This window comes from Mus caroli, chromosome 6, assembly GCF_900094665.2.
Source record: "Mus caroli chromosome 6, CAROLI_EIJ_v1.1, whole genome shotgun sequence".
NCBI classification, from domain to species: Eukaryota; Metazoa; Chordata; class Mammalia; order Rodentia; family Muridae; genus Mus; species Mus caroli.
In genome coordinates this window covers 7,994,745-8,020,075 of record NC_034575.1, presented here as the reverse complement: position 1 = coordinate 8,020,075, position 25,331 = coordinate 7,994,745, and the positions used below count along the sequence as shown (strand labels likewise).

At 35.9% G+C, this 25,331-nt stretch overlaps 1 protein-coding gene across 8 annotated transcripts in view; it reads right to left on the bottom strand.

The window, feature by feature from the left end:
* Phf14 (PHD finger protein 14) overlaps positions 1-25,331 on the bottom strand; it is a 175,115-nt gene that overhangs the window by 79,510 nt on the left and 70,274 nt on the right. For all 8 annotated transcript variants that reach the window (XM_029478629.1, XM_021165026.2, XM_029478628.1 and 5 more), the window contains 7 exons: positions 17,956-18,102; positions 17,173-17,443; positions 16,755-16,861; positions 15,631-15,726; positions 14,320-14,423; positions 12,345-12,476; positions 7,550-7,718 (listed from right to left, as the gene is read on the bottom strand). In XM_029478629.1, the coding sequence (XP_029334489.1) occupies positions 7,550-7,718; positions 12,345-12,476; positions 14,320-14,423; positions 15,631-15,726; positions 16,755-16,861; positions 17,173-17,443; positions 17,956-18,102 (1,026 nt within the window). The remainder of the gene's footprint in view (positions 1-7,549; positions 7,719-12,344; positions 12,477-14,319; positions 14,424-15,630; positions 15,727-16,754; positions 16,862-17,172; positions 17,444-17,955; positions 18,103-25,331) is intronic.

Genomic DNA, 25,331 nt, shown 5'->3' with positions numbered 1-25,331 from the left:
TGGATTTTTTTCTTTGATGAGTATGAAATGTTCTTCCCCAAATTTTTTGATTAGTTTTAGTTTGAAGTTTATTTGGTTAGATATTGTATAGCTATACCAGATTGCTATTCAGGTGTATCTTATTATATTTTGATATATCTTGTTCAACAGCTTGCTCCGTGGTAGAGTCTATTTGAATGTTGAGGTGTGTTTTTAGATGCAGCAGAAAGATGGATCCCGTTTCCATAACCATTCAGTTAGTCTGTCTCATTTTATTGGTGAATGGAGACAACTGATATTGAGAAATATCAATGACCAAAGACTGTTAACTCCCGTTCCTGCTATTTTGTAGTACATATTTGTTATGAGTAAAATCACATGAACATTGCAGTAGATGCAGGAAAGGCCTTTGACCAAATCCAACACTCCTTCATAATAAAAGTCCTGGAGAGATTAGGGATACAAACCTAGACATAATAATGGCAACTTACAGCAAGCCTATAGACAACATCAAATTAAATGGAGAGAAACTCAAAGCATTCCACTATAATCAGAAACAAGACAAGCTTTGTCCACTCTGTCCAAATCTATTCAAGAGTAGTTGAAGTCTTAGCTAGATCAGTTAGACAACTAAAGGAGATCAAGGAGATACAAATTGGAAAGAAAGAAGTCAAAGTATCATTATTTTCAGGTGATATGTTAGTATATATAAGTGACCCTAAAAATTCCACCAGAGAACTCCTAAAGCCAATAAACACTTTCAGCAAAGTAGTTTAATACAAGGTTAACTCAAAAATAAATTCAGTAGCCCTACTATATAAAGAAATAACACCTTTCACAATAGACTCAAATAATATATCTTGGAGTAACTCTAAACAAACAAGTAAAAGACTTGTGATAAAAACTTCAAGTATTTGAAAAAAAAAAAATCAGAGCTATAGTTGCACCAGTTTGGGAGATGTCAAGAGGGAAAAAAGAAAGTCACCGTTAAAGCATGGGATTTGAGGGGTTGGAGTACAGATTGCCTGATGTTCTAAATAAATATAAACAAACTTAGGTATTACAGGAGACTTTATAGTCCACCTCATTACTAGGCTTCATTCACCAAATTCTACTACCTTTGAGCAGTAAGCAGTGATACACATCTGTAATCCCAGAACTTGAGACTTAAAGCAGGATACTCAAAAAGTTCAATTTCTTGTCTACATAGTAAGTTTAAGTGCAGCCTAGGCTGTGGGAAACCCTATCACAGAAGTTAAAAGGGAAGTTTAACAGTGACTATTTGATAATAAAAATATTATTTACATCTTAAAATAATATTTATATGATTTAAATAAAAAAGATTCTTAAAAATATAACAATCAAATTTATATAGGTAAAAGTCTTTAGAGCAGACATAATGATAGTTACTTTGGGTATAAATTTAGTATCAAAAAGTTATAACAAATTTCACTGCACATTCTAAATTAGAAGTACTTTCTCTCAAATACTCATTTACAGCTAGGATTACAATCTAGAGAAACTCATGTACAAGCAACCTTGAAAATCTTTTCCCTCAAGTTTAAAGGTTAAAAAGAATTGTAAAAATCAACTGGATGAACGTATATCCTCAAAATGTAATGAGTTAATTAGCTGTATTGTGGTTTTCATATCCTTCCACCAGCCAATCTGAGGATAACAACAGCAAAAAGCACTGTATGCAGAAGAGCTGATTGAGTGAGAGCTTTAGCTTTTCAGCTACTCTGACACTGGATTTCATAGTAGTTGAATTAATTAATTTTCATTCCTATCATGTATCTCTCTGCTTTGAGGTGAAATATTACCTAATTGAACTGAAATAAATTAGGCTTTCCTTACCAACGTGTCTAATGAGAGGAATCCCTTTGTAAAGCTTCTATCACTAAAGAGAAGAGGATAGCGACAGGCCTAAAATAAACATATTATTCATGACAAGATACCAGGGTTATTTAGTTTTTTATTCACATATCCTTTCTATTAATTATTATAAAGGAATGAGGAATGAGAAACTTCACTAATTATTACATGGAAAGGGTGATAAAGATCCATCTGGATCTCCAGAAAGGCAAAAGAGCAAAATAACCTTCTAGGTTCACCACTTTGATGTACAATAAAGATGACTTCTGGGCACACAGTAAACCTTCAAGCCACTGCTCTATGTATACATGTATATAAAACCACCAGCAATTTATTTAATCATTTAATGTCTTACATAAGTATGGATAAGAATATCATCATCCTCAGAAAGCAAGAAAAACAGCAGAATGTCTGGGAATCTGGAAGCCACTGTCTAAGTCCTGTGCTAAGCAAGCACTTACTTCCTGGGAGTTTTTCCAAACTTGCTTTCACCCCTATATTTTATCCACTCTCTAGTACTTTTCAGGCTGAGATATCCACAATCAAGGTATTGGCTTGGTATTTCATGGTAAGATAGTAACTGACAATTTCTTTAATGTTCAACAAAGCTCCTTTCAAAAAAAGACAATATTGTTGATATCCACATACCGAGCTACTACTCCTGTGCCAATGAATGAACCATTTGCTGAACTAGCAGAATGTGGTAGTGATTAAGCTGCCACAAGCATATATGGTCTAAGTATGAAGAATATCTAGAATCATTACCAGTACTTCTGCTTGGAAAGTCAGCATAATAGAATAAAAGAACAGGCCCTAGAGCCATGAGATTGAGTTTGAAGCAACCTTATAGGTTGTGGGAACTAAACCAAGGTCCTCTGCAAGAGCAGCTAGCACTCATGACCACTTAGCCAACTCTCCAGTCCCCTTCTTTTCTTCATTAATACCAGCTTTTTCAAGGTTAACATTCAAAAATTCTCTTAACTTTGACAATATTTCACTATGGAAAACAGGAACCTCTACCTGCCCAAGTGACATGCCTCACCTGCCATGGCCACATGTTCTTAGCCTTCTCAAACATTCACTGAGTAGAAACACAGTACTCAAATGCCCAAGACTTATGAGGAACAACTTATTCATAACTACTACATTCCATTCTTAGACCCACACAGTCTCATGGCTATATCATAAAACAAACAAAAAATGCACTCTGTCCAACTTTGAAAGCCCCCACAGTATTCCTTGAACTGGTTCAGCCTGTGGGGAAGTCAAACAGTCCTCTGAGGCGGTAGTGAGGATGATTACAGGAAAGATAGAAAGAAAATGCAGGACGAAGTTATGGGGGGTCTGCTTGGTTTATACCATACTAGCAGCACGTGCATTTCTCATAGCTTTCTTATACTACAGTATCATGGGAAGCAAAACCACAAGCTAACAAACAATTTTGGTAAAATGTACACAGACATTTGTTTGTATCCCAGAAACCTTTCTGTTCCTTCCACCAAGGTCAATAGAATCATCAGCCCCGAGCCTTGAGCCTGCAGCTCCTCTTATCTATCACTCTATGCCTCAGCAGGCCAGGAAATCTGCCAACAGGCCCTGTCCTGCCTGGGAGGCAGAATTTTTCTTTCTTTTTTTTTTCCTCTGCTTCAAAAAAGCAGCAAATGGGTCCTGACACTTCCTGAGCCTCAACACTGGTTAAAAGCCCATAGTCCAAATTCTTTCCTAAAGCTCACGGCATTCTCTTAACTGTAACTTTCTATAAAAATCAAAATACAAACTATAAATTTCCAACATATAATGGTACAGAATATGCTCTGTCATTCCAAAAGGGAGTTACAAAGCCACAGTGAGGAAGGATTGGCCCAAAGAAAGACTGAAACACAGAAGAGCAAACTTCAAGTAGTGTAGTTCCTTTGTCCAATGTCAGAAGGCTCAGCTGGCTCTCCTCTTCTATGCTGGCTGCCTGAAAGATAAATCTCTCTCTTGGGCTGGGTCTGCTTCCTGTTTGCAGTTCTCCACAGCTGAAATCCTTGACTCTAGCATGTCTCATAGCTGAGACCTCACTTCTCATAACAGCAAAACAGGAGGGAGTGAGGACCACTGAGAGTGCCTTCTGCTCTTGTCCTTAGAGACTGCCTGGCTAAATTGAAGAGTGATGGTCTAATTTCTTTGGCAGAAGACATTTAAGACTAGTATTGATGTGTCACATGACTATCAGTAATCACTCTTAGGCAGGTCTACAATAAAAAACAGCAAATGGACAAAAAGAAATACAAAATGAAAAGAAAAACAAAAAAAACCCATAAAAGCCAAGGTATTTTCAAACTTCAAAGCCTGTCCTCCTTACATCCTATTACAGCTCCTCCAACAAGACCACACCTCTTAATCTTTCCCAAATAGGTCTACCAACTGGGGATGATATATTTAAACATATGAGCACACCTGGGCTATTCTCAGTGAAACCATCACAGTAATGTTTAACAAACACTATTCAGAGGGCACTGGGGAAAATAACATTTTGGTGACACAGTATAGCATCAAAGGAGAAGGAGCTCAGACCAGGTGTGGCGGTGGCATACACCTGTAATCCAAGCACTTGGGAGAAATGGACAGGTAGATCTCTGTGGGCTTTAGCCCAATTTGGTCTATGTAATAAAGTTCAGGACAACCAAAGCTACACAGAGAAATCCTGTCTCAAAAACCAACCAACCAACTATAAACAACAACAACAACAAAAAAAAAAAAAAAGAAAAGAAAAAGAGAAATGAAGAGAAATGACTCACTTTCTAAATCTGTCATACAATGACCAAATATTTAAGAAAAAGTCCATTTTTATTTCAACTAAATGTTTATTACACAGACCTCAAAAGAGGATATGAGAAACTGAGAAAGTAATTCATACTGCATAGACTTGTCTCTTGTGAGCTTCCCACGTGTTTATGCTTGGGCCAGAACAGACAGTAGTGTTCTCATGCGTTGCATACCTCCTGTTCATGTTTAGTACTTTCTAAACACATGTATGAAAAAAAAATGCACTGTAGTTTAGTTTCCCTCAATGCTAATTATTTTGGGCATTTGTTTATGAAGTCTTACTCTATCATATTTACTTTACAAGAAATGAATATGTAAAATTTTTGCCAATCTTCTAACTCATTGAAAATACTGAGGTCAAAATATAATGAATTTCTTTTAGAAAGCATTTCTGGTTTCCTATTACTAGGTGCTTAAGTATCTCTTCCAACTGCAACTATTTAAAATAAACGTTTAGTGTATGTTTTCTATTTACATCAACAATTTACCTTCCCTCTACAGACTCATAAATGCTGACCTGCAGTTATGACTTTTTAGGAAAGCTAACTTTTATTTTTTTTCCTTGTGTCAAGACACATTTGTTTTTTCAAAAAATAAAAAACTGTATCCTTGAGGGAGATAAATATTTTGGCTTAGTGCTATTTTGTTTTGTTATTATATTTCATTTTAAGTGTCTTTCCTATTTTAAAGTTACCGTTGGCTTAAAACTTTCCATTTTAAAAATGCATAACACTTTTATATTATTATTACTTGAAGGTTGTTTGTTTGTTTTGGTTTTGGTTTCTCAAGACATGGTTTCTTTGTGTAGCTCTGGTGGTTCTGGAACTCACTCTGTAGAGCATGCTGGCCTCAAACTCAGAGATCTGCCTGCCTCTGTCTCCCAAAGGAATGTACCCCACCATGATAGGCTTTCTGAAACAGTTTTTTAAAGGCAGACCCTTTTAAGATAGATATGAAGTCAGAAATCTTTCTGTCTCTGCTTCCCAAATGCTGGGAATAAAGGCCGTGCACCACTATGCCTGACTATTACTTGAAAAGTCTTCAGAGAAGTCACTTAGATCATTTCATTCACTTATACTTTAAATGCTAATGTAATCAATGAGGTATATTGTTGAGTTGTTCTCTTAGGAAAATCAAACAGTTGTATTTCTAATTGTTACTAGTTAAAACACACACCGGCCCCACCTGACATAAGGTTTTTCTATATAAGATGGGCTGCCCTTACACTTTATTCCTCCTGTCTCAGCCTCCCACATCTGGTAATGCAAATATGCACTACAATACCCAACTGAACTTTATACTGGATTTCAGTGCAGCTGAGATTTTTCCATCTTTTAATGTAATAGTTGTATTTTTACCAATTTTTAATTTTCCTGCCTCTGTTGATGAAAGTGTGAAAGATTCTTTTCATATTGAACATACTATTCTCTCAAACTTTTAAGGAAAATTTATATTCATGATATATACAGAATAATCATAACATTTCCCTAAGCTTCAATCTTTTATTTCAAAACAATATACCATCCAGCGCGCTTAATGCCTTTGGACATAAATGTGCCAGAGCCCATGCATAGAGGTCAGAGGACAACCCATGGTGGTCAATCCAGTCCTTTCTTTTCTTTCGATCTTATTAGGCCCAGAGATGAAATCTAGTGAAGTACAAATAGTCTACAACTCAGCAAATCTATTCTATTCTCTAAATGCTTCTTACCATACTACACAGGGCATTTACAGGATTAACTAAAACAAAGACATTAATAGAAAGCCAAGGAATGACTAAGAGAACAAACCAGAAGCATGATCTATTCTTCCCACAAGAAACTATCAGTCAAATTAAATGAATTACAGCTATATGGGTCTCTATGCATTAATCAAACTAGTAAGGGTTTTATTAAGTGCTCCCAGGGACTAAAACACCAACCAAAGATGACCCATGGCTCCAGCTGCACATGTAACAGAGGATGGCCTTGTCTGGCATCTATGAGAGGGGAGGCCATTGGATCTGTGAAGGCTCAATGCCTCAGCACAGTGGAATGCCAGGTGGGAGTGGGTAGATACGAGGGGGAGCACCCTCATAGAAGCAGGGGGAAGAGAGATGTGGTCAGGGATTTTTAGATGGGAAACCCGAAAATGAGATAACATTTGAAATGTAAATAAAGAAAATATCCAAAAAAATAAATAGGGCTATAAAGATGGCTCAGCAGTTAAGAGCACTGATTGCTCGTTTGAAGGTTCAGAGTTCAAATCCCAGCAAGCACATGGTGGCTTACAACCATCTGTAATGAGATCTGACTCCCTCTTCTGGAGTGTCTGAAGACAGCTACATTGTACTTACATGTAATAAATAAATCTTTAAAAATACAAACATATATACATACACACATACATAAAAGCAAAAAAAAAAAATCAGTAAATGTTGTGTGCTAATGCTAGTAAAAAAAAAAAAAATTTCAGGTCACCAAAGAGAAAGAGTTTGGCTTCTCAATTCACAAAGACTCAAACTTGACAAACGAAATGCTGTTCATGAATACACAGGTTTGAAACACAAAGGGAAAGATTGGGGACTGAGATATATAAAGCAGAGATGAAAGGCAACCTCGACAGGTAAGCTTGTTGAGGGAGGCACAGCAATCTATGGCTTCAGGAATGTTGTGTGTTTTAGTGGAACATTGATTAGGCTGGTGATCAGTATTAGGCTTTTACCTGAACCTACAAACTAGATGTTCAGTTAAATATAATATGCTACATAACATAGAAAACTGATTTCATAGAAATACTTCAGAGCAATATGGACACTTGATTGACTTCAAAGTTATAAACCCTTTATCTGCTTAAAGATTTTGCATTGGGATGTCACTGAAACCAATAAATGAAGAATAAATACCGTGTTCCTTATTGGAATCTTCTTGGGTTCTGGTGGGACATCCTGTGGCACAAACTTCACTGGCTCCTTAATCTGTCTCCTTGATCGTTTTGTTCCATCTGGTAAGGTTTCCATGGCCATCTCTGCTTCCATGTCGCTGCTCCCTGCCTGGTCACACTCTGAGCATTGCCTGAATAAATTTTTATGAAAAATTAAGGTTATAGATCTCTTATCTTCTGATTTTAAGTATAATTCCTATAAATATAAAAAAGTATTCATACATGAATACGCACATACTCAAATACACACAGGTAGTGTGGTAATGACAAACAGAAGCATACCTCTATTCTTGCAAGAATGACTACCATGGCTATATTATAAAAAGCAATTCAGTGTATGCTGTTGTGAACCAACACAAGTCATAGCTCACTGACTAAGAGTATCTTTACTTTGGAAATGGTGCCTTTCTTTTGCAGGTGACATATACTGAAAAGTTTTTTAGGGATATTCAGTCTTTTACTCCTTTACCAGACCTTTTCATTTTATTTAATGACAGTGTGTTGAATATACCATCTGGAGAAAACTCTAGAAAAGATCTGATGAGTTTTGGGGAAAATAGTCATTTTACTCAGTAGGCCAAGTAAATCCTTAATAAAATATAATTTAAAAGGATTAATAAGTAGTTTTCCAAAAGTCTGATTTGTAGTACATTAAATTATTTTTATGATATTTACTTTATGCGCTGATATTTGTACCTTCAAATGTAACTTAAAATTCAAACATCTCTAAACATTTATCACTTAATTCATTCTATCAAAATTTTTATTTTTGATATATCAATGCTATAGGCTCAGATTAAGCTTATTTTTTACTCTTTAATCTGAGATCTTTAATGAAGCAGAGATTAAAGGAATGGCAAACCAATGACTGGCCTAACCTGACACCCAAACCCATGGGAGAGAGCCAACTCCTGACAATATTGATACTCTGCCATGCTTGCAGACAGGAGCCTAGCGTAACTATATCATACTATCATCTGAGAGGCTTCATCCAGCAGCTGATGGAAACAGATGCAGAGACCCACAGCCAAATATTAGGCGGAGCTCAGGGTGTCTTGGAAACTAGTGGGGGACGGGATTGAGGGAGCTGGAAGAGTCAAGGACAACATAAGAAGACCTACAGAGCCAACTATTCTGGGGCCACGAGGGCTCCCAGAGACTGAACCACCAACCTTACAGCATGCATAATCTAGACTTAGGCCCGTACACATATACAGCACATGTGTAGCTTGATCTTCAACTATGGATTGCTTAAGAACTGGAATAGGGGCCCTGTCTGACTTCGACTCTTGTTGCCAGTGTTTGGATCCCCTTCTCCTAACTGGGCTGCCTCAGCAGGAGAGGATGCACTTAGTTCTGCTGCAACTTGATATACCAGCGCAGACTGGTACCCAAGGTGGGGATTCCTCTTCTTTGAGGAGAGCTGGAGGGGGAGGAGAAAGGGAATGGGAGACTAGACCTTGGAGGAGAGGAGGGAGGGGGTTGCCATCTGGATGTAAAGTGAATAAATTAATGAAAAAAATCCTGAGGTTTTTAAATCCTAAGTTCCATAGCATAAATACAAGGTACTACTTTTTTTTTTTTTTTCTGATGCAGTCATATTAACTGAAACAATGTAAGTAAATATGTAAAATCTAGATTTACTTTTAAACTCCTATTTCAGTACAATGGTAACAAAAACTTTTAACATGAAAAGGAACTGAGAAAGGAGAATCAAAATGTTACTTTCTAATGAATTACTAAATATTCTTACAGGTATGTTCCTAGCACAACTAAAGGTGTCTTATAGATTAACAAATCAATACCAAAATACAATGAATAATAAACTAAACTGCTATATATTTATCTCAAAACACCAGTAAATAACAATGGAAGAATTCACATGGTAAATATACTCTGAAGAGAATCTGCCAGGAAAACAAAATTATGAAAAATTGTGAAATGTTAGGTTCTTGTTTTGTTTTTTGAACATAATAAAATGTCATTGTCTCCTAAATGTATAAGCCTACAAACAATAGCATCATACAGATCTTTCACTCGTTTGGTTAGTTACCCCAATATATTTTATATTATTTGTGGCTATTGTAAAGGGAGCTGTTTCACTAATTTCTCTCTCAGCTTGTTTATCATTTGCATAAAGGAAGACTACTGATTTGTTTGAGTTAATTTTATATCCACCCACTTTGCTGAAGTTGTTTGTCAGCTGTTAAAGTTCTCTGGTAGACTTTTTGGGGTCGCTTATATATACTATTGTATCATCTGCAAATTGTGATACCTTTACTTCTTTGCTAATTTGTATCCCCTTGATCTCTTTTTGTTGTCTTATTGTTCTAGCTAGAACTCTGAGTATCATATTGACTAAATATGGGAAGAGAGGGCATTCTTGTCTTGTCCTCAATTTTAGTGGGATTGCTTCAAGTATCTCTCCATTTAATATGATATCAGCTTAACTCTAACCCATAATTGCTCCTGTATGAAAGAACTGCAAGTACAAAAATAGAGAAGAGCCCAAAGAAAAAGAGGTCCAGCAACAGGCCCAGAGTGGGATCCAGCTCAAGGTGAAACCCCAAGGCCTGACACTACTACAGAGGTAGAGTGCTCACAAAAACGGGTCTATCATGACTGCCTTCTGAAAGACCCAACCAGCAGCTGAAAGAGTCAGATGCAGATATCTGTATCCAACCAATGGACAGAAACTGCTGACCTCTGTGGTTGAATTAGGGAAAAGCTGGAAGAAGCTGAGGAGGAGGGCGACCCTGTAGGAGGACCAGCAGTCTCAATTAACCTGGACCCCGGAGATCTCTCAGACATTGGACCAACAATCATGCAGCATACATCAGCTGATATGAGGCCCCCAACACATATACAGCAGAGGACTGCTGCCAGGTCTGGGCCAAGTCAGAGAAGATACACTGAACCCTCAAGAGAATAGAGGCCCCAGGGAGTGGGGAGGTCTGAGGAGTAGGGGTTTGGGGTGTGTGTGTGTGTGTAAACATCCCCATGGAGATGGGGACTGGGAGGGCAGAGGTGTGGGATGTGGAAAAGTCAGAGGGTGGGCCAAGAGGGGGATAAAATCTGAAGTGTAATAAAAGATTAAATAAAATTTAAAAAACAAACAAACATAAAGAGCTCAGAAAAATAAAGATCTACACTTTCTGCCTTCCTAGTACTGAGATAACAAGCATGCACCATGATCAAGTCTAGCTTACATGGCCTATGGGTATCAAATTCAGATGATCATGCTTGTGTGGTAAGTATTGTATCAACTGAGCTTTTCCCACAATACCCAAATTCACTTTATATATATATATATATATATATATATATATATATATATATATATATCCCTAAATTATAAAAAGATATGCTTTTGCAGAATCAAGTTTTCAAATTAAAATATTTGTCATTTTATTTCTACTTCTGTAGCTAATACTCATTGTCACAACATTCTGTTGAGTGGTCATTCCCAACCCCACTGAAAACTGGTTCTAGAATATCCAGGCAATAAAATGCCATGCCATGAAACTACAAAACATTGAAATTCTCAATTTCTTTTCATAGTATTTTTTTACTGCCCGTATTCCCTTTTCTGAAATAATATGACAATCGGTCTATTAAAATCTGAGTTTTGGGGGCTGCAGAGATGGCTCAGCGGTTAAGAGCAATGACCGTTCTTCCGAAGGTCCTGAGTTCAATTCCCAGCAACCACATGGTGGCTCACACCATCCATAACGAGATCTGGTGCTTTTTTCTGGAGTGTCTGAAGACAGCTACAGTGTACTTANATATAATAAATAAATAAATCTTTTTTAAAAAATCTGAGTATCTGTTTCTTGCTTGGAATAATTTTAGGATAAAATGGTTATTGTTAACAGTCAACTTGAGAGAATCTAGAATCACCTGGGATATTCTAAGGCTAGTCCTGTGGAGGATTATCTGATCTAAATTCCTTGACGTAGGGAAACCCATCTCTACTGCATGTCCTTTTTGTAGTCAGGAGATACGGATTCTTCTGTGTTGACTTCCCAGCCATGAGGACCAGTATCCTGAACTGTAAGCAAATATTAACTCTCTCAACCTTATGTCGTTTTTGTCAGGATGTTTTAACACAGCAACAAGAAAAGACAGTTTAATAAAACATCTGTAGTGATTCAGCCTGACTAACAGTGAGAAAATAATTACAAATGTTTGTCAGGGCTAGAGGTATTGTTAAGTCAGTGGAGTATTTACTGACACAGCAAACTCCATAGTCTGAGTCATTACACCACATAAACTGAGCGTTCTGGCACAGGCTTACAATCCAACACTCAGGAGGAGGAAGCAGGAGGCTAACAAAGTTGAAAGTTATCCTCAAATGACATAACAACTTCAACATAAGACTGGAAAGTGAGATTCTCTCTTAAAAAAGTAAAAAGTTTTCAAAGTTTCTGGATTTCCAAACAATGGGCTAATGAAACTTAAAATTCATTTGCCTTTAAAAAACAAAAAGCATTTGAGAAATACCAAATCATAAAATGAAAATTATAAACACCACAGAAAGCTCTTGTACCTTATGTAAGGAATTATACATTGCTAAGATTAAAAAATACTAATAAGTCAATTCAACAAAAATTGTACTTTACTCATATAAGTTAGAAAGACAAATATTCAATTAGAAATGTGAAAAATACTTTATTATGAATTAGTGATACAACAGGGTTGTACTGTTGAGGCTAAAAACAAACTAATTCCAACTATTTCTTGTCCGTTTCACTTACCAGTAACTGTTTTTCGTCTTTCTCGGCATCCTTGTAAGAGGAGGATCAAGGCAGCCGAGATGATAATGCAGTTTACAGGTGTCACACAGTAAAAGAAGATGCTGATCATGGTTCTTCTTACAAATTCCACAACTTTAATAAAAGTAGCAAGTAAGAGTTACACTGAGGTCCACAGGGACAGAGTTCATTTGTAACAGTCTGAGTTCAAAAGCCTTCATCTGGATTTTTTTTTTTTCTGCTATGGCATTTCTGGTTCTTTGAAGCTGAATCTTGCTTTATGGACCAAGCCGGCCTTGACCTCATTATCACCTTGCCTTAACCTTCTAAATATGTCAGGAGTTCAGTGTGTGCTAGAGGACTCTGAAGTACTTTATATGCTTTTAATGGCACCCATCATTTTAACAATACCAACTGCTAGTTCTAGATAATGTACAGAATGTTATAGTATAGTTCTAATATAAGCTTAAAAGTTTTCTAAAGATAAAGCAATAAAGGATGGGGATATTTAGGGAATGCATTGTCAACATAGCTTTCAATTGTTACTTAAAATTCATTTAGCATTAGCTCAGCTTTTCTTTATAAACATAAACTATGAAAAATCATAAATTGTGAAAAATATTCTAATTTTGAAAACTACCTTGAAGGTCTAAAGAAATTCTTTACCAACAACTTTGTTTTTAACCATTAACTGTAAACCTCTTATACACTCTTAAATAAATAATCTACATTTCTATGTCTCTTTTACAAAAGTCAGAGCTTGAATTTTTCAAAACAGCATTTTCACACAGTTAACACTTCTTGTGAGATAAGTCAATTTACTTCTAAGAAAATGAGCACCAAGGGCTGAAAACTTAGCATATATTTATATTGTAGATGTACAGAATGATAGGAAAGTTGTCTGAGAGACTTAAAAGAAACAGGAATGTTCAACAAATCAAAAGAACTAAGTTTTTCAATATCTCTGGAAAATATACAGGTAAAGCAGCAGTAATAACAAAAATTAATACTAACAACGACAACAACAAAAACCTCATCAAAATTAAAAGAATATCACTTTAAACATATTCTGAAGCAAAAAAATAATTATAGTCATAAAACTCCAGCGTCTGGTACGATACTTAATATTTTCCAAAGAATCAACCACATTGGGAAAACGATGTGTTAATGCATCTACACTACGGGTGAAGTCAGTAATTTATTTTCCCATATCTCAGATAGATATACATGTATGAAAACATATACGTGCATATGATTTTTATGTTACTTATAGCATAAAATACACACATACAAGCACAACAGCATCTCTCTCTTAATATGGTTAATACATTACATAAAAAAGTGATTTGTCTAAATACAGAAATGAGGTCTTTTTTATTTAGAGAAAATGCCATTGTTATATAAAATCACTACAATGAAATTTTTTTTAAATATTAATTACAGAAAGTGAATAAGAAAACTATGTCTGGAAATGAAATAATTGTAGCTAAGCAAGGAGAGAAGAAAGAACAGAGAGTTTAAAATATAAAATTCATCATCTTTATACACTACCATTCATCACTACCTAGATCAAAAGCAAAATTACACACTAAAGTATACGATAAATGGTTACTTATTATGATGACTATCATAATTAGTAATTATATAAGTATTGAGTATAAGTAAATTTAAAATATTAAATTTACTATAACAGGCACAGATTTTCAAGTAACTTTGTAATTTCCTAAAGAGAATTCTTTGTTCTTTGGAGCTTATGAAAATTCATTCTCAGTTCTTTACAAGATATGTGATTTATCTTGCTGAAGAACACGTATCTCCTCATTCATTCACTCTACAGAGCCTCACATGAACCTGAAACGTTCTTAACTCAAATTCTGAAACGGACAAAGGTCACTGTCGTGCATGTAAAATAACTTCTAACTAGTACATATTAGTTGAAAAGTAAACAATATTATTCTGTTATAATTTCATTACTTGCCTATAAAGCACTGTAGGAAGAGCAGATGTCTTTTGTGTGCCTCCTTCTTTTTTACTTGGTTTCCTTTCCTTAGGTGCTCGTAAGATTGCCGGTACATTCAACTTCTATTGATTGAATAAATGTAGTACATGCTGTTTTAAAGATGGAAGTACAAAGCAGTATTTCCCCCCACTTGCCACTAAATCTAAGTAAGCTCGCACTTAGAGGTAAGTCTGCTTTATGTTAGTAAAGGGAAAGAAAACAAATTGCTAATCTTAACTACTTCTATTATAAAGCTACAACTGCAGTCTCATTAGTTCTCAGAAATACATTAAACTTTATGAAAATTATACTACTTTCACTTGAAAACCTTAGAACAATGAGGAAAGTAGAGGAGGCTTAAAAATCTAACACAGTATAGTTAAAAACAACAAAAATACCAGTGCGCTTCTTTGCAATATCCCCGCTATATGGTGTTCCATAGGTTAATTATAGAAATTCTCTTATTGGACCAAACTCCGTAAAAAAGCAGATGAAATTCTCTTTTGTACTCTACTAATGTGCAGTGCGATGGCTTCTGAGACAGTGAACATCTATCAAAGTCACTTCTTAGTGCCCTGGTGAGCTCATATCTGTTCAGTCAACTGGAACAGCATCATGTATGATACATGTGTCTGTGCAGATTGCCTTCACACAATGCAATTTTCAATCCTCTGTGAAGTTACGTAATAAATGAAAATGTCTTTTATCATAGAATATTTTAAACTATGAAGTACAATTTTGTGATAAAATATAAACCCAGACAAAACAAATGCTAGATCTGCAAGTAACTCCAAATTTCCTTTTCTGAATCTACTAAGTACTTATTAATAGGAAAAAGAGTTAATATGTCCAAAAGCAACTCATCTCCACCTTTTAAAACAAATCACTCTTTGTTAGTACCAGTGACATGCAATCTGTTCACAAAAGAAGGGAATGGGAAGGAAAAATTGTGACAAAAATCTAATACCACTGAATAAAGATTATACTAAGAGGAAACTTAGGCTTCATATCTTAGCTCATCAAAAGTGACAGGTCAATCAATTTGAGCAAAAGAAAAAAAATTGCCAACAAGATAGCTGATGAAAGAACCAAATTAAGTTATAGGTTCTCAGTAGGCAGCGGCTGCCAGTGGTCTGCAAGTATTTCAGACAGAAATCATTACCCTAGGGGATTAGGCTCTGATGGAATGCAATTATTTAAATAGCAAAGTGACTTTTGTGTAGGAACTATGTACTATGAAAAATCTCAAAGAGAGCAAGAATTGAAGCAAGCAACTGAAAAGAAACTAACCTGCCCTGTAATTCGGCCAAGTAAGGCCCATATCCCTTGGCCTTCACTTCGAAGTTTTCCATTCAGATTTTGCAGTTCCTCTAATGATTCACAGAGCTACAAATAGAGTAAATCAAATAAGGAAGCTTTTATATGTGCAAATATAGATAAACAAGAATATTCACATTTATTTTTCATTTATTGTAACATTCAGGTCAGATAACTACTGAAAAAACAAAGATACAATTATTGCTAGTATGGTGAACATTCTCAAGAGAAGGGAAATATTTTCTTTTATTCTACAGTTTTCAGTAATGATGCATATATAGTTTGGCATATAATTTGACACATAATTTGCTATCAAATCTCTATCGAATCACATTTCCATCACTTCTTTCATGAGAAAACTAAAAATCCCAAGGGTTCTCTTGGCTAACATTAACTACCAAAAGGCCGCAGATCTTGTGACTTTACTCCCCACAGTCTTTTTACTACAATGTTGCTGATTACTGATGTTAAATTCCTAGTAATTACATCACTTTAAATGGGTAAGTTTTTTTTTTTTGGAACAATAATTAGATACTAATTTAAATATTCATGCTACTTAGTACCTAATACTTTAGAAAGATCTTGCTTTATATATTAGACAGGAAGAAATACAATAAATTTTTCAATTGGAAAAGATTTTTTAAAAAAATTAGCATATAATTTTTAAAAGTCTACTACTTTAAGACTGGGTTTTCAAATTTTCAACAAACTAAAAAGGAAGACCTATAATGCTGTTTACATTTAAGAATAAGAAATGAGGTTAGCCATGTTAGTTTTAAACTCCAATTCTAAGCCTTGATTACTATGTTGCCAGGTACAAATTATGCAAGCTTTTCAACCCTCAGTTTCTACCCCTACCAACAGGACTTAACTCACACTAAAGACAAGGAGAAAATTACATGGCTTTCTATGTGTGCAGGATGACAACTGTGCCTGGTGCACTCAGTGAGAATGACAGTAATGAAAATGATGATGAAGGTTGGGAAAGAGCTGAAGAGCTCTAGAATTTCAAACTGAAACATAGAAATACAATAAAATCACAAAAGAACTATAAATAAGATCTACTAAGGGATACTGTGCATTATTCGCCAACGTACCTTATTATATTCTACATGAAGCTTTTCTTGCTCATTCTCTAATTTATCCTTTATATTCTTTTGTTCAGCCATATTTTCCTGAATTTGAATCATGCGCATATTTCTCTCTATTTAAATTAAATATCCAATTTTACTTCAGTAGAAAGTAAAGGCTAATATAAAACATACACAAAGAAGCAAACTAGCCATAGAGATGATCATTTGGATAAACTTACATTGGTCAAACAAAATTTTAAGTATATTTAAGAATAAACACTAGAATTTACAAAGGCTACAATTAGGAAAATAAACATGCCTCTGACATATACATACATATACATATAGTAATGATTTTCTAAAACACTAAATTGCATATCACATTCTGTCATTAGCAACGCATTCTCAGGGAGATTGTGTATGTATCAGTGTCTATACTGACCAAAATAGTAATTCACAAAATCAGCAGTGAGAGCTGGCTGCTTATGCTTCCGCCTTCCATCCACACTAGAACTAGTATCTGAGTTGTCCACTGGAAAGATATCCGTACTGATTCCCATCAGTTCTGCTTTGCGCATAAGCTTACGAATGGCCGAAGCACTACTTGTGAGTGGCCTGGGTAGCTTTTCCCTTGGAACCCAGGCTTGTGGTCTGGTAGATCGAGCCAGCTCTGCCTTGGCACGATATTGCTGTAGTCGGGCATTGATCCTTGCCTAGAAAGAAATGCAGGCAGTTTGAAAGAAAAGAAAATGGAATATATTCCTCATACCTTTTAATTTTATGCTTAGAGAAGATACTAAATTTTCACAAGTAGGACAAATCAGATTTATCACTGATCCAGAAGATGTACAATCCATTTCTGGAGTTGGAATAAATGAATCCACACTTAATAACAGCTGAGCTCAGATGGGGTCCTAGAGCTCTAAGAAGAAGCACATGCTCCCATCCCTAACCAAGAAGTAATCTTCGATTGATAACCACTTGCAAATACAAATTTTTCAACATGAAATATTTTACAAGTGACTACACCATAGATTCAATGAAGCATAATTTCTTTGGAAACAAATACTACTAATGTCTAATCAAAAACCACTGCTTATTAACTAAAGTTTTAAACTACATTTTACATGCTAGACCTCAATTTCGATCACATGTCATTAGAAAACACAGATGAGATCTGAAAAAACAAACAAACAAACAATAAGTTTAGGTGTGACTCCCATACCTGTGCTTCAGGGGACAGCTGTTTTTCTCTCTCTTGCAATGACATTTTACAATAGGATTGTAGAGCCAAGTAGTTTTTCCTTTTCCATTTTCTGTCTAATCTGTCTGCATGCTGCTTACAATAAGCAAAAAATGGATCTGCTATATCCTAAAAAAAGAAAGAAAGAAAGAAAGAAAGAAAGAAAGAAAGAGAGAGAGAGAGAGAGAGAGAAAGAAAGAAAGAAAGAAAGAAAGAAANAAAGAAAGAAAGAGAGAGAGAGAGAGAGAGAGAAAGAAAGAAAGAAAGAAAGAAAGAAAGAAAGAAAGAAAGAAAGAAAGAAAGAAAGAAAGAAAGAGGGGGGAGTTGAAATTTTACTCGAAAGAAAGAAAGGGGAGTTGAAATTTTACTCCAATGGGCATTTTAAAAACAAACTATCAATAGTTTTCTTTTCACAAATCTCTTAGTGATGGCTACATCAATAAAATATTGAGGAAGCAATATTCACACATCATGATAAAAACTACTTACTGAATTTGAAATGTAATCTATCAACTTCAGACTATCACCCTTTTTCTCTAAAGGGCTTTGCTGGAGTTGGATGTGTAGCTCATCCACACAACACTTGCCTACCATGAGAAAGACCTGGATTTGATCCCAGCACTATAAAATAATAAAAGATCACATTAATTGCAAAATATTCATAAAAATGTTAGGTTACTTGGGTATGTTTGTATACTTACTTAAAAACTTGTAGTGCAATGCCTCAATTTTAATAAACTTAGAGAAGAATTATGATCAAATGCTAAAGTTCCATATGCATAAATAGTAATAGTATTGTAAATAGGAATGTAAACAGCCATCATTAGTAAGTGAGATGTTCTTAACTCACTAGCAATGCATACACATATTTTTTTTCCAGAGAAAAATACATGAGGAAGGCCAGACCTTGTCAATAACAAAAATCAGGTATTTTTCTTTATCTTTTTATAAGTAGTATCTCACATAGAAACCCAGTGCTAGCCAAAGGGTACATTATAATTCACCTGTCAGGGTAGTCTAAGGGACTCCCAAAACACAGTCTATTTCCTTTGTCCTCAGTTGTCTCCTGGAAGCAGAAAATAAGTCTCTACTGCTGAAGATACAGTCTCATATACTTCAGCCATAGGACCCAGACAATTTAAGCTGGTTGTGACCTGAAAGACTCCTCCTTGATGACCAGCTTCATGGTACTAGAAGGCACTGTGTAAGTTTCCACAGGAGAGAAGCAACCAATATTTCTACACAGCTATGATGTCTATTAACTTAATCACTGACAGCATGGTATGATATCTTTCCTAAGAGTGCAATGATGGAATGCATACTAGTGGTAGCTAATAATCTAACTGGACTGAAGGTCTATTCAGGAAGAGGAAACTCATGTCTGTTACTAGAAACCTGTGAAAAATATGGATCTTGGTGGAAAACCTAAAAATACCAGTTTACTAAGTACTTTATACATATTTATCTTTATACCTACAGCCAAGTGTAGATCTCACTCCTCATCAAAGATACATCTTACATTAGACCATAGACCATTACAGAAAACCACAAGCAATAGAAATGCAGAGAACAAGTAACCATGTGATGCCGAGCCCCAAGTAATGCATGTGCAACACAACTCCTGTACCTTAGGCTCACAGACAGGAAATTTAAGAGGGAGTGGAAACACTGTAAAAATAGGAACATTTCCTATAAGATTTCATCTCCTAGAAATGCCAGGGAAGTTATACCCAACAAGTCTCATCAAAACTGTTGCCTATATAAGACCTAACCAACAATGAGCCCAACTTGTTCCCATGCCTAGGTGGAAGGGAGAAACCTCATGGGACTCAACCCTCAACAAAGAACAATTAAGGCAAACAAGAAATGCGGAGAGCAGGAGAAATAGTCTTCTCTGGTCAAGAGCACCAAGTGCTCAGCACTGAAATAATAGACATATAAGTCACCTTAGACTGACTGAGCAGAGCAGGTTGTTTATATATTTAATAATACACAAACACACATAGTCCCCAGTGAGAGAAAGAACAGCCATGGATTTGAGAGAAGACGGGGGGGGGGGGTGAACAGGAAGGGTTACTGTGAGGAAACAACTTTAACAAACAGTAGGGTAAAAACCAACCTCAATCCTAGTCAAGACACAAATAATTTCTTTAAATATAACAAAAATTAATTTGTACTACTATAGTTATTAAGAAATATCTGTCATTTATTCTTTAGGCTTGTTAAGGTATAGAAATGATACTAACAGGCAGGAAGACTTGAGACAAAATCGAAAAGGAAATAATCTTGAAATTCTAATTTGCACTTAAGATTTTTTAAAAACCATGAAGTAATTCTGTATTATGATACAGATATTAAAGGACATAGCATGCATACAATTAAAAATCTGAAGAGCTAGACACCAATTTATACAGACATAAAACCTAAAAAATAATACAAAATAATATAATCTCTATTTTTAAAAAACAGAAGTGACATGCATTTAACCTATATACACTTAACCTAAAAAGGTTATTTACTTATAAAATTATCAAAAACTACAGTGAATATGTGTTCTATATTGGTGTGCAGAAGCCACCTCTGCCTTTTTGCTTCTATTGTTTAGAAAGGGTTTTCTATGGGTCCTAATGATCACCAATTGGGTAATAAGACTAGCTGGCCACTCCTGCAGTGTTAGCATTAGAACCACGTGCTTCTTTCATGGGTACTGGCAATCTGAACTCAAGTTCTTCAACTTCCATGTCAAACACTTTACAATCTGAGCCATCTCCCTAGCACTAAGATAATCTTAATTACTACTTACCTACTAATTTTAAAAGTAAGAAATGTGTATCTAGAAGAATGGAATGGGGGGGGGGAGAGAAAGAGATAAAAAAATATATCAAGTAGGATATATATAAAATTTCCTTAAGGTTCTGTATAGCATTATAACCATTTTGGAGCTGATTTAAGAAAAATGATAACATTGTTATCCATCACAATACCTACATTGTTATCCATCACAATACCTTTTTTTTTTCCCAATAAAGACCACTGTTTTCTTTACTTACATAGCAAATTAAAGTTACTACTACTTAAAACTTAGACAGGTAATCTACTTTAATGCAACTACTAATGATTAAAAATACTAAATAACATGATTAACGTTGTGATTTCTTAAATTTAACTCCCTAAAAAGTGAGGCCCAGGAACATAATGTCTGAGAAGTGAAGAGGTCTATCCTGAAGCAGCTAAGGACCTGAGACAGGGGACAACCTGACTGTTTCCTTTCATTAACGTACACTAAAGACAAAGAGTCAGTGGAAGGAGAAAGTGATCTTATCAGAGCTTCCATTCTCTATCTAAAGGTAGAAATTTGTAGAAGTGAGGATCCTATACCCTAGTGTAGGGGGCAGGGTAGTGGCAGACCACTCTTATAACATAAACTAAGATTATTTAAAATTGTCCTATCTTTTGCATATTCACCTAGAAATTCAATGACTCTTCCTAAATGTCTTCCTTTCAGTTTTTATTAAATTAGTAAGCGTAGCTTTTCGGAGCAACACAGTTTTTTGTGAACTCCTTTGTAAGTCTGGGAGGAAACTTTGACATTCCTCTAGTTAATGTATCAACTGGCAGTTTAATCTACAGCCTCCATATAATAACCAAAAAAAGAAAATGTACCTGTCCCCTATCTATTAGAAACAAAAAATAGCAAATAAGATTAAAATACAATGTATGAAATTCTCAATAGAGTAATAAAAATATGTATTAAAATCAATAGATCCACAAATAATTTTATACATTTGAGAGACTATTTCTAAATATTATAATACTGTTCAATACTACCAAAATGACATTTTAATCAACAAAAAAATTACTATAGGTTTAGTAAGATAAAGTCACCAAATGCAGACACTATCGTGGATGCCAAGAAATGCTTGCTAAAAGGAGCCTGATATGGCTGTCTCCAGAGAGGCTCTGCCAGTGACTGACAAATATGGAGGCAGATGCTCACAGCCATCCATTGGACTGATCATAGGGTCCCCAATGGAAGAGCTAGAGAAAGGACTGAAGGAGCTGAAGGGGTTTGCAACCCCATAGAAAGAACAATATAAACCAACCAGAGCCCCCCCCCCCCGAGCTCCCAGGTACTAAATCACCAACCAAGGAGTACACATGGAGGGACCCATGGCTCCAGCAGAGGATGGCTTTGTCAGGCATCAATGGGAGGAGAGGCCCTTGGTCATGTGAAGGCTCGATGGCCCAGTGTAGGGAAATGGGTGGGTGAGTGGATGGGGGAACACTCTCATAGAAGCAGGGTGAGGGGGGATGGAATAAGGGACTTCAGGGGGCAGGGGAAGGTGATAACATTTGAAATATATATAAAGAAAATATCCAATAAAAAAGAAAACAAAAAAGCACTTTAAAACATAATATGAAACATAACATAAATTTCTGTGCAGTAGTTTAACATCTTTGAAAAACACATTTTATGTTTAAAACATGGCAATTTGGCTATTCTTATAATTTGAAATATTTTTATAAAGTACAAAATACCCAGGCACACCTCTAACAGAGCTTCACCAATGTGGAAAGCAATATATTCCAAGGCTATATAAAAAGTTTACATATATGATAAATATCACTGGATTAAACTGAGGTGTTTAATTCTACTTTTCAGGCTTTCTTTTACTCTCTTCATAAAGTAGCTCTATAAAAGTATGACATCCAACTTGATAAACAAGTTTAAACAGGAAAAAAGCACTTTATAGGAAACCTAAAGAGAACATAAAACTGAAGCAGAAGGCAATAAATCTGCTTTAATTTGAAATGCTTCTTAATTTTAAAAATCTAAGGTGGGTGTGGCCACACATGCCTGTAATCTTAGCATTCAGAGGAGTGAACAAAAGAATCACTGGGGCTACCACTGGCTACACAATGAGACCCAGTCAGGCAATGAGACCCAGTATATTGGGGGGATCTTATATGTATCCAATGTACATGTGTACAAACCTGATAAATAACACCTCCATTTTAACAGAATAAATATTATCAAAAGCAAATCTCACTAACATCCTAACAACTCATGCAAAGTTTTGAAATTCTGTAAGGAGTCCTTTATAAATTTCCAATTCTCAGTGGCTGCACTGACATGCATCTTTAGTAGCACTAAGAAGGCTGAGACAAAAGGATGGTGAATTTGAGACTAACTTGGGCTGTACAGTGAATTCCATACCACCTGGAATTATAATAATGATCAAATAGGAAAAAGATCACAAAAAAGAGTTCCAATTCTATTAAGTGTTTATAACAACTAGAAACCTGTATAAACGTGCTTTAATAAAATACAAAAACCAAAATGAAAGAAAAAACCCACCCACAAAAACAAAACCTCTAGAGTAGGCCAGGTGGGGTCAGGCATATCTACCTAATTGATAAAAAAAAGCAACAAGGCAGGAAGAAACTTCAACTCCAAGTTTGACATCTTTATTATTTCAAGTTGTGCTATACATTTTCCCCAAATTAGCTCTTAAACATAGTGACTGCATAGTGATTATATTTGGTTTTGTATTAATCTTCATGCCTTCTGATAAGGAGAAGCAGTCTCCAAATCATGCATCCCACTGTACCCTTGCTATTTGGTAGATTTTTTACTTAACTACCTAACAAAGAGGTTTTTTGTCTTCTTCAAAAGGAACATGTATTGTGAGTATGCAAAGTAACCCAAACTATCTTAATATAAAAGGAAAATCTCTCAAACATAAACCTGAAAGAAAGTCTCTACAACAGAAACATCCTGAAAATGAAGTTCAGTTATCCAGACATAGAAAACTGAGCTGAACTTAGATCCCCTGGTTTCCCGTGAGCTGTGCAGCCCTATTAGACCTACCGCACTGCCTCTCTGCACATCTACCTATTACCTAGCATGTTGGTTTTGATAATCCACCTAGGCCTATGCTTCAGTCATACTTCTGTGTCTGCCAGCAGCTGTGAAAATGTTCAATGTTCATCCAGCATTCACACAAAGCACAATTCCTCAGCATCAAAAGGTAGAACAAAATAATAAAGGTCAAAATATACCCTTTCTATTGAAGATCTATTAAAGCTGAAATAAATACATCTTCAAGAAATTTTTGTAATTTTTTCATTAGATTACTTATTTCCTAGCTAAGATAAAAGCATAATAAATATTTTAGTGAGAAAATAAAATTTTATATAACAAATAAACAAAATAGCTTACATGCTATCAGAAAGCATCATGAATGCAACAGTAAAAGTTTACTGAATAATTATCTCTCCTCAAAAACCACTTAAGGAATTAATTACACTTGGTCTTAAGACTCCTTAAAATCCTTTAAAAATTATTGTGAATGCCAAAAGATTTATGAGTCATACTTTTAGAAATTTATCACATGAATTAAAACTTAGAATACTCTTAAATACTTCCTAACTTAAACTTATTAAGCAAATACATATTTTTAATCAAAATAACTACTATAGCATTAGGCAACAAATTTTATGAGAAAGGCTGTTTATATTTTTGCAACTTTATCTACCTTCATAACATAAAAGAAGGGCATCTTGGGTCCCAGATCCCTCAAAGACGAGTCTGCGCAGGTCAGTTCACTGACTGCTAAGGATGAGCAAGCCGACTGCAGAAGCAACACAGCCTCTGGGACAAACCCCATTTCGGGTTCAGACACCTGGGCACCTTCCCAAGAGGAGAGGTGTCCTCCTGGGAAGGCTCTGCCAGAGCAGGTGAGGGAGCCATCTTGGGTCCCGGGTCCCTCAGAGACTAGTCGGCACAGGTGAGTGTGCAGACTACAGAAGCTACACAGCTTCTGGGACAGGCAGAAGCAAAACAGCTTCTGGGACAGACCCTGTTTCGGGCTCCAGATATCCAGGCACCTTCCCCGCCAAGGGAGAGATGTCTGCCTGGAAGGGCTATGACCACCAGAGCAGGTGAGAGAGCCATCTTGTGTCCTGAGTCCCTTGGAGAGCAGTCTGTGCAGTTCTGGAATAGACCCTGTTTCAGGCATTCATCTTCAGCCAGGAGGCAGGTCTGAACGCCAGATATCTGTGCACCTTCCCTGCAAGAGGAAAGAGTGCCTGCAGAGAGTACTCTGACCACTGAAACTCAGGAGAGAGCTAGACTCCCAGGTCTGCTGATAGAGGCTAACAGAATCATGAGAGGAACAAGCTCCAACTAGAGACAACTATAACAAAAAACTCCAGAGATTACCAGATGGCAAAAGGCAAATGTAAGAATCTTACTAAGGCCGGGCGTGGTGGCGCACGCCTTTAATCCCAGCACTCGGGAGGCAGAGGCAGGCGGATTTCTGAGTTCGAGGCCAGCCTGGTCTACAAAGTGAGTT